Consider the following 18,373-nt stretch of genomic DNA (forward strand, 5'->3'; position numbering starts at 1 on the left):
TATGTATATTTGATGTGAAACGATCGATATTGAAGTCTTATTTATAACCACGCTAAGAGACCATTGAGATGAAATAAGTCTCTCCATCAAGGTTGAACTGGGTTGGAAATGAGTTCAGCTGCTGTAAGTGTAAAGTGAAAAACAGAGGAAAACAGAGTAGCAGCAACACTTAGCACAATGTAATCACCAATGGCACAAAAATCAAACTAATATCTAATTATAAAACAATTACTTTAAAATAGTAATCGCCTGTACTGTACTGGATATACTTTGTCGAGAAGGCAAATGCAGACTGGTAAGTATTTGGGGGATGGATAGTGGATGGATGCATGAATGTACATATACTGTACAGGTTGTTATGCCAATCCACTGCTGGACAAGGACCTCCTCATGCCATGTAGGGCATTATTTGACCTTCATAATGTATGTACATTTGCAAAGTAGAACATTTGCATGGATGTTGATGGTATTTCACAACAACACTTTCTCGATACAGGATGGCATGTTCAGTGGATGCATTTTTGCATAGATCTCTGTATAAGAAATGTAATGTCATCAACCACCAGAGAATCGATATTTTTCATGAGCAAGGTAATGTTCCATCTGTCAGACATCGAAGAAACACATGGCACCGATTCACAGCTGAAGAGAGGGAAAGCTCCTGAACCAGATGGCATAACTGGGGACTCAATCAAAGAAGTGGGACCAGCTGTTGAAACAAAATCAGCTGCATTATTGAATGTGTTTACCTAGCAATGAAATGCCTCAATCATATAACAATACCATTTATCTGCTCGAAAAGGCCAACAACACGGATTTGAACAATAACAACCGATGGACACGCATACAATTTTTCACCAAAAATTCCATGGAACTGGATTTGTGGAAATTTTAGAGGTCGACAGACCAGTTTCTAGATCTTCCTCCCCCCCTCTCCATCGTTGATCACATTATCTCCTATCAAAGACAAATGGAGTATCATCTACCACTGTGCCTGGATTTGATTGATTTTGTTGACTTTCAATTTGATCAACTTTATTGATTTTGAAAAGGTATGTTTGATTTTGTGAAAACTGAAGCTATCACTCTGTCCACATAAATGATCAAACTCACTTACAAAGGAAGCATAACCCCTCCACTACATTGAGAGTCAATTAATAAAGCAGTGCAACATGAGCCGCAAAAATACGTTGTGGAGGAGATACTCTGTCACCAAGGAGATACTCTGTCACCATGGAGATACACTGTCACCAAGGAGATACACTGTCACCATGGAGATACACTGTCACCAAGGAGATACACTGTCACCAGGGAGATACACTGTCACCATGGAGATACTCTGTCACCAAGGAGATACACTGTCACCAGGGAGATACACTGTCACCATGGAGATACACTGTCACCAAGGAGATACTCTGTCACCAAGGAGATACACTGTCACCAAGGAGATACACTGTCACCAAGGAGATACTCTGTCACCATGGAAATACACTGTCACCAAGGAGATACTCTGTCACCAAGTAGATACTCTGTCACCATGGAGATAAACTGTCACCAAAGAGATACACTGTCACCATGGAGATATGCTGTCACCAAGGAGATACTCTGTCACCAAGGAGATACTCTGTCACCATGGAGATACACTGTCAACATGGAGATATGTTGTCACCAAGGAGATACACTGTCCCCAAGGCTATTCAAAGTAACCAGAATTTTTTTCCAAAAATTGGATATGAGAAATTGAACATGGCTGAGGGAGAGAACTATTTGTTCATAATTTATCTGCGGTTTCTATTTAGCGTTTCTGATTCTCATCGAAATCCGGAAACAACATTCATCTTCATATTTCGTGGGTTTACTCTGGGCACTCCCATTACCTTCGAAAAACTTAATTGACTGAATTCCTAAACATTACCCTTCTGCACACGGGTCTCAAAACTTTTATGGGTGAATATGGCATGACAGTGTACCTCAATTTGTTATTAAATTGATAGAGGAGAATGGCAAGGAAAATTGTGGTCAAGAATATAAATCGAACCAACCATCAACATGATTCCTGCTAAATTGAGCATTGAGTTGGTGCTCATATCCTGTTTACAGCCCGGAGTTGACACCCTCACAAAGTAGTCGTCTTTTTTAATTGACCTTGGAGAGAACATCGGCCAGGATTTGAACTCGCGACCTTCCGATTGCTGCCAGGCCACCTGGCTGGCTGATTTTCTTAGCAAAAATGGTTAAAGAAGGTTTGTAATTAACAAAGATACACTTGCCATCAGTATGTTGCAATGCAATCACATGAACATTAAATGAAAATAACAACAAAATCCAACACACATCATTATTGCACGTTTTAATGTATCAATCAATCACGCTACCTCCTTATTCATAACCATGAATGTATGTTTTCAAAGTCACCACACGATAAACTGTTGATGGTTCTTACAAAGTCATTCTGATGAATAGGATGAATTTTTTCCAATCCCTGTTGGTATGAACATTAATTAGACTCGTTATATTTGCTACTATTCACACTTCATTGTTAAGACACGTTCGCTGTTCAATTAGCATGGAGCCAGTGTGAAAAGAACATTATTTTCACCTTGTCATGAAGTCCGTGTCGTATCCTGTTGGGATTTGTAGCAGGATAAATCACTTGTTATAGCCATGAGTTTGGAAGCTCAAAGCAACGGGGGTGTTCTGACATTGTCAATGTTTTGTGTGTCTGCTACTGTGTAAGTGTGTGTATAAGTGTGTGTTTATGCACATGTATAAATGTGTGTGTGTCTGCACGTGTGTAATTGTGTGTGTCTGCACCTGTATAAGTGTGTGTATAAGTGTGTGTGTGTCTGCACATGTATAAGTGTGTGTGTCTGCACATGTATAAGTGTGTGTGTGTCTGCACCTGTGTAAGTGTGTGTATAAGTGTGTGTGTCTGCACCTGTATTAGTGTGTGTGTCTACACGTGTGTAAGTGTGTGTGTAAGTGTGTGTGTCTGCACTTGTGTAAGTGTGTGTATAAGTGTGTGTCTGCACATGTGTAAGTGTGTGTGTAAGTGTGTGTGTCTGCACCTGTATAAGTGTGTGTGTCTGCACGTGTGTAAGTGTGTGTGTGTAAGTGTGTGTGTCTGCACCTGTATAAGTGTGTGTAAGTGTGTGTGTCTGCACCTGTGTAAGTGTGTGTGTAAGTGTGTGTGTCTGCACCTGTATAAGTGTGTGTGTAAGTGTGTGTGTCTGCACGTGTGTAAGTGTGTGTGTAAGTGTGTGTCTGCACCTGTATAAGTGTGTGTAAGTGTGTGTGTCTGCACGTGTGTAAGTGTGTGTGTAAGTGTGTGTGTCTGCACCTGTATAGGTGTGTGTAAGTGTGTGTGTCTGTACCTGTGTAAGTGTGTGTGTAAGTGTGTGTGTTTGTGGGAAACGGTGCTGCAGTGGTTATCCCGCTGCGCTTCGAACCTAGCCACCCGAGTTCGATTCCCACTCATGGCCATCAACACCACTGACAATTATCTGAACCGGTCCTGGGCCTCCCCTAGGTCAACTCAGCCTCAAATTAATACCTGGTACGGTGTGTAAACATTACCACGAGGGAGACAAAGGCGGTCAGGCGTGCTGCTCGCCACACAATGCCTTCGTGTGCATTGTCGGGTTTCATGGGTGCTCGCTAATAGCCCTTGCCCCAAGAGTCTGCTAAGGCGACACTGGAGATCTTTTGACTTTGTATGTGTAGAATGCAGAACATTTAAACATGCTCCACCTGATAATGTGCGTGGATGTGAAATCGACATTAGAAACTACTTGGTCAACCAGCAATGGTTCATGAGAAATTTGCTCCTGAGCTCTTGGCAAAGGTGAAATGACCTTCGTGCAGAACAGGGTGGCATCTTAGAGAGGCCAAGCTGCGACAAGGCAATCGGTGCCGGTGGTGGTATAGACGGTGACAATGAATGTCGGGACACGAAGACAAAGATACAAAATCCCCGGTATCCCGTCACCTATGAAGGCCGGGATGGCACACAAAGGGGTGGGTGGCCAGCACCCTCGTGGCGGTGCTTACACACCACAACCAGGTACTTATTTAAGGTTGAGTCGACCTAGGTGAGGCCCTGCACAGATGCAGATATTCGTCACTAGTGTTGGCCGTGAGCGGGAATCGAACTCTGTCGGAACACGCGTACGTACGAATGCATGTTGAACTTATTTCGCCCCGTACATAGTCAAGGTGCGGGAGGACAACAAACTACGTCCATATACATCCACACTCTGTGTTGTGTACATCTTTTTCACAGTAAGAATGTATTCAACGGCACTTTTAATACAAGATTGTGGCTTCCATTATTCATTTGGCATTTAGTGTCAATGAGCTGTCCATACAAGAGCAGTAGTCATGAGAAATACCTGTCAGTCGAAACACTGAATTGTATTCCCCATTGAGGAAATGTCCCACATTTATTTATTTAAGACACACACACATATAGTATATATTTCATAAAATGTATGTCTGGGTGCTAAATTAGTAACAACTCATTTCTTCACATATTTGTTGGTAACAATGCTGGTAATTCCACGAGACAATATTTTTTATATATTGGTGAAGATATAATACACTGAACACACGCGCAAATTAAAAAAATCAACACATATTAGGTTCACTCCAGAATTTTAAATGCATATCATTAACACTGTAATGGGTTCGATCCCGACCCTGACGCCTGCATATTTTGAGTTTGCATGGCTCTCTCCTCGTGGTCGCGTGGATTTTTCTCTGGGTCCTTCGGTTTTTCCCACCACATTTAGCATAAACATGCGTTTAGAGTATTTGGCTGATATAAATGTCCACGTGATGAGCCACTTTGTTGAGCTAACGTTTGTGGCCAGGTCGCTTCTAACAAAAGACCTACATAGCTCAGTGGGCCTTACCTGGTAAAATAAAAAATAGTTTAAATAGTAAATGATACAAGCGGCATAATAGGGAACGAAATGTGACTGCGTTCACGCCGATGCCCGTGATGCCCTTCGCGTTACCTTTGCAGTGCCGCTAGTTCTCAAGAAGCTTCTCGAGAGAGCCCCCCCCCCCTCCCCGTGTTCAGGCCGTGGCGGCTGAGCGCCTCCTCGTGCGGGCGTGCTGCACTCCGACGCCTCGCAGACCACAGGGAGATGTCCCGACGCCGATAGCTGGATGAGAAACTATTTTTGTTTGTTGGTAAAGTCGAGAAATGTCACGGTGTCTCCGCGTTCATACGAGCAGTCGGAGAGTGCTCTTCTCCATTTGGCTGTGCCCTGAGTGTGTGGTGGAAATTCCTCATTGGCATGGTAGGGGCCAGTCTAACCTTGAAAAGGTAAAGGTGCAGCCCTGAAATTATTTGCTCACGCCCTTGTCGGTGGAGGAACTTCCACTTCAGAGAGCTCTAGAAAGGCACTTTAGATTGTATTTGGCCTACTTTTCCATGCTGGCCAGTCGTCTTAGAAGAGGTGATAGTAGTAGCCACACCGTATCCCACCACATGTGGCCTGCCAATCAGCTGACTGTGGTACAGCCATTTACCCTGCTGGATAGACAGAGGTGGAGGAGGATTTAATAAACTAGTACCATTGTTTAAACTGCCGTGCCTGGAGATCGAACCAACAACCTCTCGATTGCAAGTTCATTGTGCTAACCATTATATCACGGCAGCGTCTTTGTCTTTACCAGTTCCTCCGTATATAATCAGCAACATTTAAACTTCCATATCGAGGTTGGTGAGTGAGCCAATGTCCAGTGGACGTCTTCAGGAGTAGGCTGATGAATGTCTGAAATTCTGCTCGTGACCAATCGAAGCGAACAGTGGATTATAACGTTCGGCACCACAATTTGCTCAAACTCTGGAGGAATTGCGCGACATTATGTTTGAAATGCAGTGCAGGGTTGGACTGAGTCACAGCGCAATCGGATGTTCGTCCTGTGAGCTGATGCTGAAGTTTAGGCTGCCACACGAATTTGCCCAACTCAACTTGAATCATTAGCTGGCCGATTAAAGTTGGGTGTCACGGTGGCGAGATGTTAACTGCTTCGCCTCATATACAGGTCGTGGGTTCGATCCCGACCCTGGCCATGCCCGTATATTTGAAGTTTGCATGTTCTTCCCCGTGGTCGCGTGGATTTTTCTCCTGGTCCTCTGGGGTTTCCCTCCAAATTTAGAAACGTGCGTTTCGAGTATTTCCCTTCTATACATTTCCACGTGATGACAAACCATTTAGTTCAGCTATCATTTGTGGCCGGGTCGCTTGTGAAAAAGAGTTACATAGCTCAATGGGCCTTATCTGGTAAAATACATAGTTGAGATCGTCATTGGGCCAGGTTTGGTACAAATGCCCGGCTGGCCAGTAGCCCAGTCAAACCCCGGACGTGAAAACTCCGTGGCATTTCTCCTGCATGCACATCCTTTTGCCAATCCACTGGTGGAGTGAGGGCCTCCCCACGTTTCTGAAGGCCGTTGGGGTTATTCTATCATACTTCTCCGTCGTGCTGGTCAGTGTGGGGTTGGTAAAGGTGGGGAGCATTGATGTGGGGATATAGAAGTGCAGGACAACAGTGGATATTGCTGCACTGTAAGGCTCGGACCACGCAGGCCCACGGCATGTGACGAGCCGTCTGTGCGTGGTGGTCGCCCGTCCAAACGCTAGCCAGGCTCAGCACTGCTTAGTTTGTGCGATCTCACGAGTTTGGGCACATTCTGAGTGGTTTCGGGGACCACTCAACGCCAAGATTTAACAACTCAGGGTGTCTGACTAAATATGACTGCTTGAGCCGACGAGACTAAGAGAATGGCTAGACGGAATCCGCAGCCTAAGAGGGGCTACAACTCCACAGCTCGTTATCGACGAGACGAAGTCGAATTCAAGAATACAAAAGCTGCCGCTTGGAAGGCGCCGCACGGGAAAACGAGTGCAGCCTCCGTGACGTCGCCCTTCGCTGACTGACAGTGAACGCCGCAGCATCATCCCCGTTGCCTCAGCCCCCCCCCCCCCTCGTTACCATGGCAATGCGGCTGTGATCCACCTGTCAACGTAACATCATCGTCGACACCTTCCTCCCCGCGCCCTCCGCACAAACGCGCTCGCGCATGCGCAATTCGACGCTTGCACGCCGCTAATTACCATCTGCAATGACATCTCTGTGCTCTGCGCCATTATTTATTTGCGTAATTTTCACTGTTTCGAATTTATTATGCGTCGGGATTTAATTTTAATGGTGATAATTATGCAGTACTTGTCACAAACATGCGTGCTATGCTACAATGACATACCGTCCCATTTCACCGTACACACTGCATGGACAAGTGCTGTTAGCGAGTAGCACCGATGGAGGCCGGCACGGCACACGAGGGGGGCCAGCACCAGGCCCGACCGCCTTTGTCTCCCTCGTGGCGGTGCTTACACACCGCGCCAGCTCTTCATTCGAGGGAAGTGGTGTTCTATCTCGAACCATGTACGTCGATTTATTTTTCACCGTACGTAGCCAACCACACTAATCGGAGGAGCACAGCGGCCTCGGTGCACTAACGGTGCTTGAATCGTCAGCTGTGCACGGCTCCTCCAGCTGACGACGCGGATGAGCCAGGCGGCATTGTCCGCTCTTTACGCAGACGCAGCCCGCCCGCCTTCCGGGCCTGGTTCACGTTGCAGCAGCCGCCAGGTGTGCGGAGCTGGTTCAGGCATCGCCCGCAGATCGCCTCCCGGCTCTCGTGACCCTGCTGGAAGACCCTCCGCTGCTCTCGCAGTCTCATCCTATAGCAGCTGCCGATGTTGCTTGCAAATTATACCTTTTGGCGGGCAAGCCAAAAATGATTAACAGACTTCCCCGCCGGGGACTTCTGGCACTGCTAGGGCCTTCTTGATAATGACAGAAGTGACTGAGTGCGCTAAAAATAAGAACGAGGTGGCTGCCACTGTGTTTCAAGTATTTTACCCCTCGAGTACCCAATTAGTGTGGCTCCGGTTTCGTGGCAGTGATGGATAAATATCGTTTTCGGGCCGTTTGGAAGTGGCAGGGACTCTTTTGGCCATAGGCCGCGTACTTATTGACGTTGCGGGCCGTATTTGGCCCGCAGGCTCAGAGATTTTCCACCCAACCTCAAGATTCACTCCAACAACAACTCCGTCACCACGGCGCTTGTGCCATGCGAGGTGCATTTTGAGGCCACGTGAAGTGTCGAACTCCTGGCGGCAGCTCTTGACAACTGCTGTCTGGCTTGACCACCTGAATGTCATATTGTAGTTGTTGCTCTGCATCTACATCAGCAGCCATGAGAAAGCAGAAGACGGCCCAGGTGCCAGGGGTTGACTGAGATACAGCAGATGCCCCCCCCCCCCGCCTGCCCCTCCCACACCAAGCTGGTTCCTAAACGATTCGCGCCACGAATGCAATTGCAAACTGGTATAGTTTACCTTGTTCTCTTTGTACATACAATTAAACAAAAACAAATCATCAAGGGAGGTAACACTGGTGACACTGCATATGCCATTGCTTACGATGTAGACAAAGAAGATAACATGCGTGGCAGTTTTTTGGCCTTAGATCCCGCGTGTGTCTCGCGTCCCCATGCGTGTCGTTTTCCTCCCTGTAAGATCACGGGAGGAGCGATGCCCCTTACTATTATGGAAATTGGCCTCTGAGGGAGCTCATCAGCCTGGCCTGTGGCGTTTCCTGGCAAGCAGCAGCTTGTGCTGGGTGGGAGGGTTGGGGAAGCTGACAGCAGAGGTTCATTAGCAAGGGTCAAAGGGCATCGTATTTGGGGGTCATATGTCGAACCCGCTGCCCTCCCACCAATTAAACAAAAACAAATCATGGTGAGCCATTCATGGACACTCCACTGAAGTGCTGTAATATAAGGTAACGTTTTATTTCGAAGCCCCTACATACCTCCTGAGTGGGTGTCTGCCGAGGAGATGGAGTGATGAAATCAGCTTGTATGTGCAGGTGTTTGGTTGGATGCTTATATCCTAGCATCGTGGAGGTCTGTAAAGGCCTTCATCCAGGAGTCAATTGGCCATGGCTTATGAATATTGTACATCCCCCACCAATCTCAATAATACACTTATTAAATCTGTTAACGCCCTCTGTAAGATATTTAGCCGTCATTTTGACAATATTCCATCACCTGTTGGGAAGAAAAAGGGTAATTGGAAATCATTGGGGTGACTACAATTGGATTACTCTGTGTATTATAACGTTCCGTTTATATATTCATGGTCACTGTAGGTCAGTCATAATTCTTTGTTTGCCTGACCCCAGTTATATGATGTGCAAATTGCCGGAGCAATCTTTAGTGGCAATAATGGGGTGGAGCAGTGATTCGTGAACTGCGCTATGAACTCGGTGACCTAAACTCGATTCGCAGCATGGCTAACATCAGTAGCGAGTGATCTCTGAACTGATTCTGGGCGTGCCACTTCACCAACCCGCACCTAGCAAGGTGAGGTATGGTCAGACAGCCCCGCCATGATCGACGTGGCATGGGAACTTTTATCCAAAAGTGGATTGAACAAGGGCTGTGCAATGCATCTTTTGTTTTTATATTAGAATTCATATTGCGTGATCCCCTGAGAACCCCCTGTTTTATGGAAGGTACAATGTATTTGTAATCGTAAATGAACGATTAAAAGTTGCATTTGACTCCACGATTACCTAAACATTTTCGGCTGCCCCCTCACCCAACTTCCTGAAGGTGGGAAACCCCCTACAAGTCACGCCCAGCGTGACGCGACTGGTGATGCCGATCATCAAGTCGCACCCATCACCTCCCATCCAGCGGCACACGTGGGAAAGGGGTCAGACTTTTTTTAAGTAACCCCCAACCATTTTCGTCTGATCAGATTAGTCGATCAACCGTAACCGATTATCAGTAGAGCAATCGGTTACGGTACGGAAGCTTAAGTGATCAGCCCTGCTCTAACGGCGTTCACAATGACGAGGTGAAATCGTTTGCATCAACAAGGTATGTGTGCGACAAAGTGTTTTCAAACGTATGTATCATCATTCGTTAATGTGCACCCCCGCACAGGTCTCATGTGCAAAAGGGCTGGTAATCGCACCTCCGATAAGCACGGTTGACTATGTACAGTGCGAAAAAAGTTCAACATACGTACATTTATACAATCGGTGCATTAACTGTAGCCTCGTGTTCCTGATAGCGGTCAGCAGCATTATTTGTGCAAAACGTGCGCAACTGCAGCGGCGTCATGGGTTAATGCTTTATTGATGATTATTGATTTATATCAGCTTTTGTTTAAGTGGTTCATTCAGAGTCGTGTAACAGTGACCCAAGGGAGTCCCTGCTATTGCAATACGATTAGAAAGCACTAATTCCCTCAAATAGAGCCACTACCTTTTAACTAGGTTTTTTCCATTCATCGACTCAGCGATGGTGGATTGGCAAACATTTATTTAGCCCTTATCCGTGAATAAGTGCTCAGCACAACATACTTTTTTTCCATACAGAACAATGGCGATTCATAACAAAAGTGTGAGCAGTCACATTTCACTTTCATAGAATGTGTCCAAATGGAAGATTTGAGGTGTTTTGTTGTCATGAAATATATTCGATAACGTTTCAGCTGTTTGGGCAATTATATTATTGTATCGTGATTCACATCGCTCCGTGGGTTATTTTGTTTGCAAAGGTTCCACGAGTTTGTTGACATCCGTGCAGAGTTCTGCTGTGAGCATCGTGAGCGCTGTTGGTTCTATTTCGTTATTTAACTGCAAGATCTGACCATGCCCGTCCAGTGCTTGTCAAGCTGCATTGGCATCTGGTTGCCAAACGAATACATTTAAAGGTTGTACTCATTACACACAAAGTACTTGCCACAAATAAACCACAACACCTTGCTCATCCCGTCAAGGAGCATAAGCCATCACACAAACTCCGGCCATCCCCGCAGCGGCTTTTGGCTGGCCATCGAATAAAGACGGCCACTGCATCGCGCGCTTTCAGATGCGCTTCGGCGGTCGTCTGGAATGCTCTTCCGATATTCGGAAGCCACTGGAGCTATGCACTTTAAAATCGAGATTTAAAACCCAATTTTTTGAACTGATTTTTGTGTTTAGTTTGTTGTCCTTCCCCCGCAGTCGGCCACATACGGTGCGAAAAAGTTCAACATACAGTACATACGTACAGCACGGAGAGTGAGCGAGGTTTTGCAGACGAAGCTTAGGAGTGGATGGAAATGTCGCTGACACACACACGCGCACACTCTCTGTAATTCTCAGTGGGTTGCGGTGCCCGTGGTGTGTAATGCGCCGAGTGTTTGTGAGTTTCCCTCCCACCCCAGCCTTGCCACCTCCTTCTGCAGCGCGCCACGACATGAAATGGAGAACATTTTAATGAACAGTTAATTAGCATCCGCCTTTGTAATAACACATTTTTTCACAAAGTGCAATTATCGGTAGCTTTCGCGGCAATTAATTTCCTTTTTAATTTATTCGTTTTATAACTGTAGAAATTAACCTACACACAGACAATTATAGAACTTTATGCGAGAAGACCAGAACTGTAAGATGAAGTACGTCACATTTTCTTGCCACTGACTGCCCTGCAAAATAACTCAAACCAGACTTATACTTCGTTTATTCGATTCACAGTCTACAGTGTAGCTAAAAGCTAGAGGTGCAGCTCTGCAATTGCTTGCTCACACCACTGCTGGTGTAAGGGGCCTCTACCAGAGCGAGCCCTTGAAAATCCCTCGAGCAGGTATTTTTGGCCTACTCTTCCATGCTGGCCAGACGTCTTGAAAGAGGTGGGGATACCCCCACGTTTCCTCACCACACCCTGGCATGCCGATCGACTCACAGTGGTGGTCCCCACTAATACTGCTGGGTGGATGGGGGCGGGGGATTCAAGATTAACCTTTTCACCATTGTTTTATCTTCTAGGCTGGGCGATCGAAAGAGTAACCTCTGGATTGCAAATCCAGTGTGCAAGCAATGTTACCACTATTGCATTGCAGCCGCCTCCGTGTTGATATGGTCGACATCAGGGGTCGGCAATCTGTGGCTCGTTTTTACTCGGAGCAAAAACAAATGCACTCGAGTCAACAATGTTAAACACTTACTGCATGTCAGTATGTAATCACACGGAAGCGACCAAGTTATTTACTTTTCCCTTTTATATTTTCGCGACTCGTTCCATATCTAGTAATAATACTTACATTTTATACAGCGTCATCAATGCTAATATCATTTCATAATGCTGTACATTAGATAAATAGAAGGTACAACTCCCATATACAGCCACTACTACCAGGCAAATGAAACCCCGAGTACTGCTACTACTACCAAGCACAATAAAAAATTCATAAACAAATTTAGAAATGGCACCAAAACTAAAATAACAAACAAGTCATCACAACAAAGGAACACAGACGGTCGTGTGTTGTGGGTTCTGAATGTTTGCAGGTGCTTAGGGAATAAGAGGGCGTGGATCTTGGGAGGCACTTGGCACCGTTTTTAAGAATGTAGTGAAGCAGGGTTGTTGTTGTTCTAAACACAGCTGCTGTGCACGGGCCCAAAGGCCCAATACGTTGAATAGTCAGCAACACACTTGTAATTAGTCAGTCAGTTTTTTTATCACTTAACGACACCTGTCTGGTATAGATCTGCCATTCAAGGGGCATATACATCGAACATAAAAAAAATGCAGAAAAAATAGCTTTGTGAAAGTAGAAATCTTTTTTTTATTAAACTAAAAAGCATGAAACTGATTACTTTCTTCAAACAATTCCCCGGCACCACAATCCTCGCCGCTATCATCACCACAGAGTTAATTGTTGTAGGTGAGCGATCAGATACGTGTTGGTAAGTTGTAATTTGAATCTAGTGATGGAGGAGTCAATGGAGATAATTATTGTCTCAGGGAAGTAATTCCATAGATGTGGTGCCGCAAATGAAAACAATGGCAGAATGAGCACGTTGCATGAATTAGCAAAGATGACGAGAGCTTGCCTTCATTATCTGTGCAATTCTGATGGCACAAGGCCAGCCGTCACGAAGGCGCTGTGCTTCACAGACATCGTCTGCAGTGGGAGAGATGTTGCTTGTCTGATGTCGGCTCGACTGGTTGAGTCATTGCCTGCACATCGCCCAAATTTGGCAACTTTGGTCCGTAACGGCAACTCCTTTTTGAAACACCAACTCAGAATATTAAACGTCCACCGTACATTTATTCACGGCTCGTTCACCCGCAGTATTAACCGGGACTGCTGGGGGGGTTGGGCTCGAACCGTGAACCTCCGCTACAAGCGGCACACGTGCTGCCTGCCGCTGGGCCACAGGCAATCCTCGGACGTGCGTAAGTGAGCATCTGAAAACCGGCCCAAGCGTTGCCATTAAAAGCAAGGTGCTATGATTGATGTGTTCCCATAGCTACGATTGATGTATTCTTGTGGCGACGGTTGATGTATTCTCATGACCAACTGCAAAGTGTTTTGATTCACAAACCGAATACCTTTGATAGGATAAGGCATGTAAACCACTTATGCAACCCTTAGCGTAGATCGCGATGCAGCCTAATAGGCTCTTGTTAATAATACGTTAATGTGCAATAGGCCGTAATGCGTTTATGTGTAATGCGTTATAGCTGTCCAATGATGCGCCAAATGTTTCGTGCCTCGCAGCTCGTCAGTAACGCGGAAGGAAAGGCACATTGCCAGCTCTGCTGAGATTTGAACCTGTGACCTTTTTACCTACACGACTGTGACTGTCCAGTGACAGGTAGTGCGTGGATACGAAGAGTTTAAAATAAATTACTTAGCGGATAAACGAGAGAATTAAGGCAAAAGGTTGTGGTCATGTTGGCAAAGTTGCAAATTTTGCTCATAAAGAGTATACGTTTCTCCCCATTGCATGACTATAGCAATGTAATCCTTTCATGTGACATCTATTACGGGTGAGGATGATGTCATTTTTCAGTCGTCGAAAATAAACACACACACACCTTTGAGATCACTGCTGCGTAGGTTCTCAATTGTGGATGTGCCCTACATCTTGTGAACTCTCGTGCTCTTTGTTGCTATCTGCTTGACGTCTTGATCCTTAATTTGGGCCGTGTTCTGCAACTGCGTTTACATTTATTCTTTAATCTCCCTGATGGTTTTATAGTGTTGTACCGCGTGCTGTTTACTATGGTGTTCGACGTTTCACTCCACGTGTTGCAAGCTACTTCAGGAACTGAAGAAGGTCCTGGCACGTGGAGCAAAATGTCGGACATTGTACCGAACAATGCGTCATACAACCCAAAAACATACCGGAGAGTTTTTGTGGGATTGTCATCTTACACGCAGAGCAAACAGACCCACACGGACAGAACATGTGAGAAACGTTCCATCACAGCAGGCATTTTCATATTAGATTAATCACACAAAGTGATGTAACAGAACCCATAGCACTATCTCGGGACACAGCTTGGGCTACAGTTAAGGTGTTAGTAAAGAGTATCTAATTTAAAACTGTAAGTTGATGCAGGCCTGTATACAACTCGATAGAGGGTCGGTGTTGCCACAGTGGTGCAACGGGTAGAACGCTGGACTTGGTGGCCGGTTCGATTCCATCTCCCGGCGCGGCAGTTGAGAAACTCTGGAGCAAGTTCATTAAACTCCCCCTCCCCACTCCTCCTCTGTCCACGCAGCAGTATAAATGGGTGACACCACAGTTAGTCGACAGGCAGGTTCCGTTTAGAGGGGTAAAGTGTGGGTTTGCCCAGCGTCCAACGAGCATGGAAGACTGGAAGAGTTCGCCAAACACCCCTCTGCTTCCACCAGCAGGAGCAATACATTGCAAGGCGACACCTTTACCGGTATTTCAGAGAGTGCGTTTGAAAGCCCTCCACTGTTCCCACTGTTTCTTACTTCAAGGGACATTTTTATCTATGCTGCACATAAATGCGTACCTGCGATCCGTAATGGGCTGCCGTAGTGTGAACAGATTGGCGTCAGGGTCAGCTGTAAGGGTTATTTATTTGACTGGCAGCAGCGGCATAGGTTGTTTAATGGCACTGAGCGACGGACAGAGTAGCCTTTATAAAAAAAAAAAACCTACTGACAAGTGGTGAATGTGGATGGAGGTGAGTGGAAATAAACTGGGATGTTTGGCCAAATATAAACGGTTTTGGAGCAAAGGTTAATACATGAGCAGAGTGAAACGATTGCATCTGAGCCGTCTAGCGTAGGCGTGGGGGACCTACGGTCCATGTGCCGTACCCAACCCGCGACTTCATTTCCCGTGGCCACATGAAACGGTCCACTGATAACTGTATGCCGTTAAAGCATCGTCGCCACACTAATCGGGTACTGAAGGGGAATATTTTTCTACTTTGCAACGACGCTAATTTTAGTGCACTCAGAATCAGAATCTTTATTAATCCTGGATAAATCCGATGAACTATGAAGCTCTTTTCACTCACCTCTGTCACTGTGAGGGCCTCAGTTCCTGAATTGACTTATGTGTGTGATAATGTGTGGTGGCGCACCAAAGATATTCGAGAGTCGTATTCACCCCCCCAAGAAGGATTCGGTTCCCCAGTTGTGAGTTCTAATACAGCTTCGGCTTTTGACTCAGGGCGTCATCCATCCGAGGTCAATAAAATCAGTGCCACTTTGTGGAACGTCAACAGCAGTTGTAGTGTTGATTAAATTGACCCCAGTTATTTAAGAAGTGCCAGGGTGGCGTGATGTTATCTTCCTCGCCTGGTATCGAGGTCGGGGGTTCGATCCCCACTCTGTTGACACCTGCTGTATATTTGGAGTTTACATGTTCTACCCTTGGTCGCGTGGATTTTTTCTCCATATCCTTCGTTTTTTCCCTTCCACATTTATAAACATGCGTTTAGATTATTTGGCTACAATAGATGTCCACATGTTAAGCAACTTCGTTGAGCTGTCATTTGTGGCCAGGTCGCTTCTGAAAAAAAAGCTAATAGCTCAGTGGGCTTTACCTGGTAAAATAAAAGGTTTAGTTTTTAGTGATTTGCTAACATTTCCTATACTTTGCACTCCTATCCTGTGTTCGTATGATTTGTTGTTGTAACTTTTTCACCCGCCCCTTCTAGAGATCTGTGAAAATTTACTTTGATCGCTTATCGTATTTCTCCAGTACAAACAAAGAGTCTAATTCTGAACGTGGATTTTCCACCTCGGTCTTTGGGCTGTGAATGTAAATGCGCCGTCTGGAAGTGCGCCAACGATGCACTTGGCAGGAGGCGTTTAAACTATCGCTGCTGCCGGGTGCTGTCAGCTGTAGTATCGGAGAGCAACCGGCACCGGGGAGGCGATGGAAATGTGCGTGCAGGTCGCATTCTTCCTGCGTGCTTAGTTTGTTGCCCTTCCCCCGCACCTCCAATTATCATGATTGGCTACGTACAGTGCGAAAGAAGTTCAACATACATACACACATACAAGCAACACCCCGGGCACGATCGCTGGGCCACGGCCGTGCCAGCTCGTTTCTGTTCATTTGCTCCTCTCTATCCTCACGAGACGATGGCATTTTTGGAGCGCCGATGAGGCTCCGAAAATAAAAATGCGAGGCAGCGACTTGTGAGCAGTATGTGCGGTGGAATAAAGTGTGGGTACCTCCATCTCTTTAATACATTTCATCTGAACTGTGGCTCTGGGCCAGAAGAGTGTAAATTCCACATGACTATGGCAGTCACCGGTCTGTGCTCACTAAAGGCATGTTTTTGTCAACATTGGCTTATTTCAATGATTAAACGCAACAAAAAAAACTGGCCAAGCTTCGTTCATGTAAAATATCCGTCCATTTCGAGACGCTTACGATTTGTCGGATGTGTCCGATCGTTTGTCTCCTCGTGCTGTTTGTCAGGTGCCGTCACTCGTTTCCGCGATCGCTTCTGCGTCGATAGCTGACAGCTGCCATCCCCATTGGGTTGGCGAGAACTGCCTCGTCTGTCTATGCTGCCACGAAATGCGCCGGCAGTCGCTAACCGCTCGCTCCCCGCCCTCCCCCTCCCGCGTTGTCTGTCCGCCCGTGTGTCTGTGTGCGACTGTGTGCGACTGTGTGCATCCGTGCGTCCGCCAATTTTGCCCGTTTGTGCCGCAGATGGAAGAGATCGTGACGCGGATGCAGGACGATAAGTCCGGTGTCCCCATCCGAACGGTCAAAAGCTTCCTCTCCAAAATCCCCAGCGTCTTCACCGGTGCGTGGACCTCAGTTTGGAGGGGGGAGGAGGAAGGGGGGGGGGGGGGAACGGCCATCAAATGTCAAGATTTTTAAACAGGACCCTTCATTAGAAAAAAAAAAACATTCAACGTACGTTTTCTGGTAAATGTCAATGAAATACGAATTTTCTGAGATTTCCAGGGGGTGGGAAAGATGCGGGGGGGGGGGGGGGAGCGCAATTGCCCCCATCGCACCCCCCCCCCCCACCCTGGATCCGCCACCGGTGTGGACCTCGGGGGCGCAGCCATCGATGGCGGCCTGACGGACGCCTTCTTTATTGCGCGTGGGTCTGCAACGCGCACTGACCTCACGGTCACAAGGTTCTGAGACAGAGATATTAAAAGTACACGAGGGGAAAAGACGCGTTTACAGTTTAATTTCCACTCGTCATCACGTAATCCTGTTTGACAGGTACATTTTGATGGAAAGGTTTCACAATAACTGTGACGCAAATTCAGTTTTTATCTTCGGTGCAAACTTATTTTTGTAATAGCCGCATTTTACATGACTTGTTTGTGTTTTATCACAGTTTTCATCGTCTGATGTTCAGCATGCTCACGGAAAACAATTTTCTAATTAACAAAATACTCGCATGTGGTGGAGCAAGCCAATGTATTAGTTGTTTGAAATGGTTTTGTTATTTATTTATTCAATTAAATTAACACATCAAGGCCCCTCGCCCTCGCCCGAAAGGCACATTTAATTATCCATTTCAAATATATAAATAAACGAGCAAAGCATCGCAGTGCCAATCGGCTGAATGCCTTTGCGGCATGGACAAGAGCAAGTGCGACGATTCAGACTTCTGTTTGACCACTGGCCTCGTGACCTGGTTCCACAAAGAGAACATTCCGGTGTGAGCTCCTCGCTCCGCCAGTCGTGCGTTCCCGAACGCTTCCTTCGGGGACCAATCAGTGCAATTCATTTTAATGCAGTGATTTACGACCGTCTCAGTAACCTGTGCGGGGAGAGTAGCTCTCCGGCTATCCAGCGGACAAGATGACACGAGTGTGAGTCACCGGGGAATGACCGCAGGCGATAAAGCCGCGCGCAGCACTGACTGAGGCTGGTTCGTACGTTGCATATTTGTATGTTGAACATCTTTGGCACCGTACGTAGCCAACCGTGCTAACCGGCGGTGTGGGGGAAGGACAGCAAACGTAACACA

At 46.4% G+C, this 18,373-nt stretch overlaps 1 protein-coding gene across 1 annotated transcript in view; it reads left to right on the plus strand.

Annotated features, from left to right (window-relative positions):
* The window catches only part of LOC133352587 (regulator of G-protein signaling 7-like), a 97,690-nt gene that overhangs the window by 39,696 nt on the left and 39,621 nt on the right, over nt 1–18,373 (plus strand). Inside the window, exon 3 of the mRNA XM_061568327.1 lies at nt 17,086–17,182. Coding sequence (XP_061424311.1) covers nt 17,086–17,182 — 97 coding nt within the window. The remainder of the gene's footprint in view (nt 1–17,085; nt 17,183–18,373) is intronic.

The sequence above is a fragment of the Lethenteron reissneri genome, chromosome 41 (genome assembly GCF_015708825.2).
Source record: "Lethenteron reissneri isolate LAM-NWPU_2019-01 chromosome 41, ASM1570882v1, whole genome shotgun sequence".
Lineage (NCBI taxonomy): Eukaryota > Metazoa > Chordata > Hyperoartia > Petromyzontiformes > Petromyzontidae > Lethenteron > Lethenteron reissneri.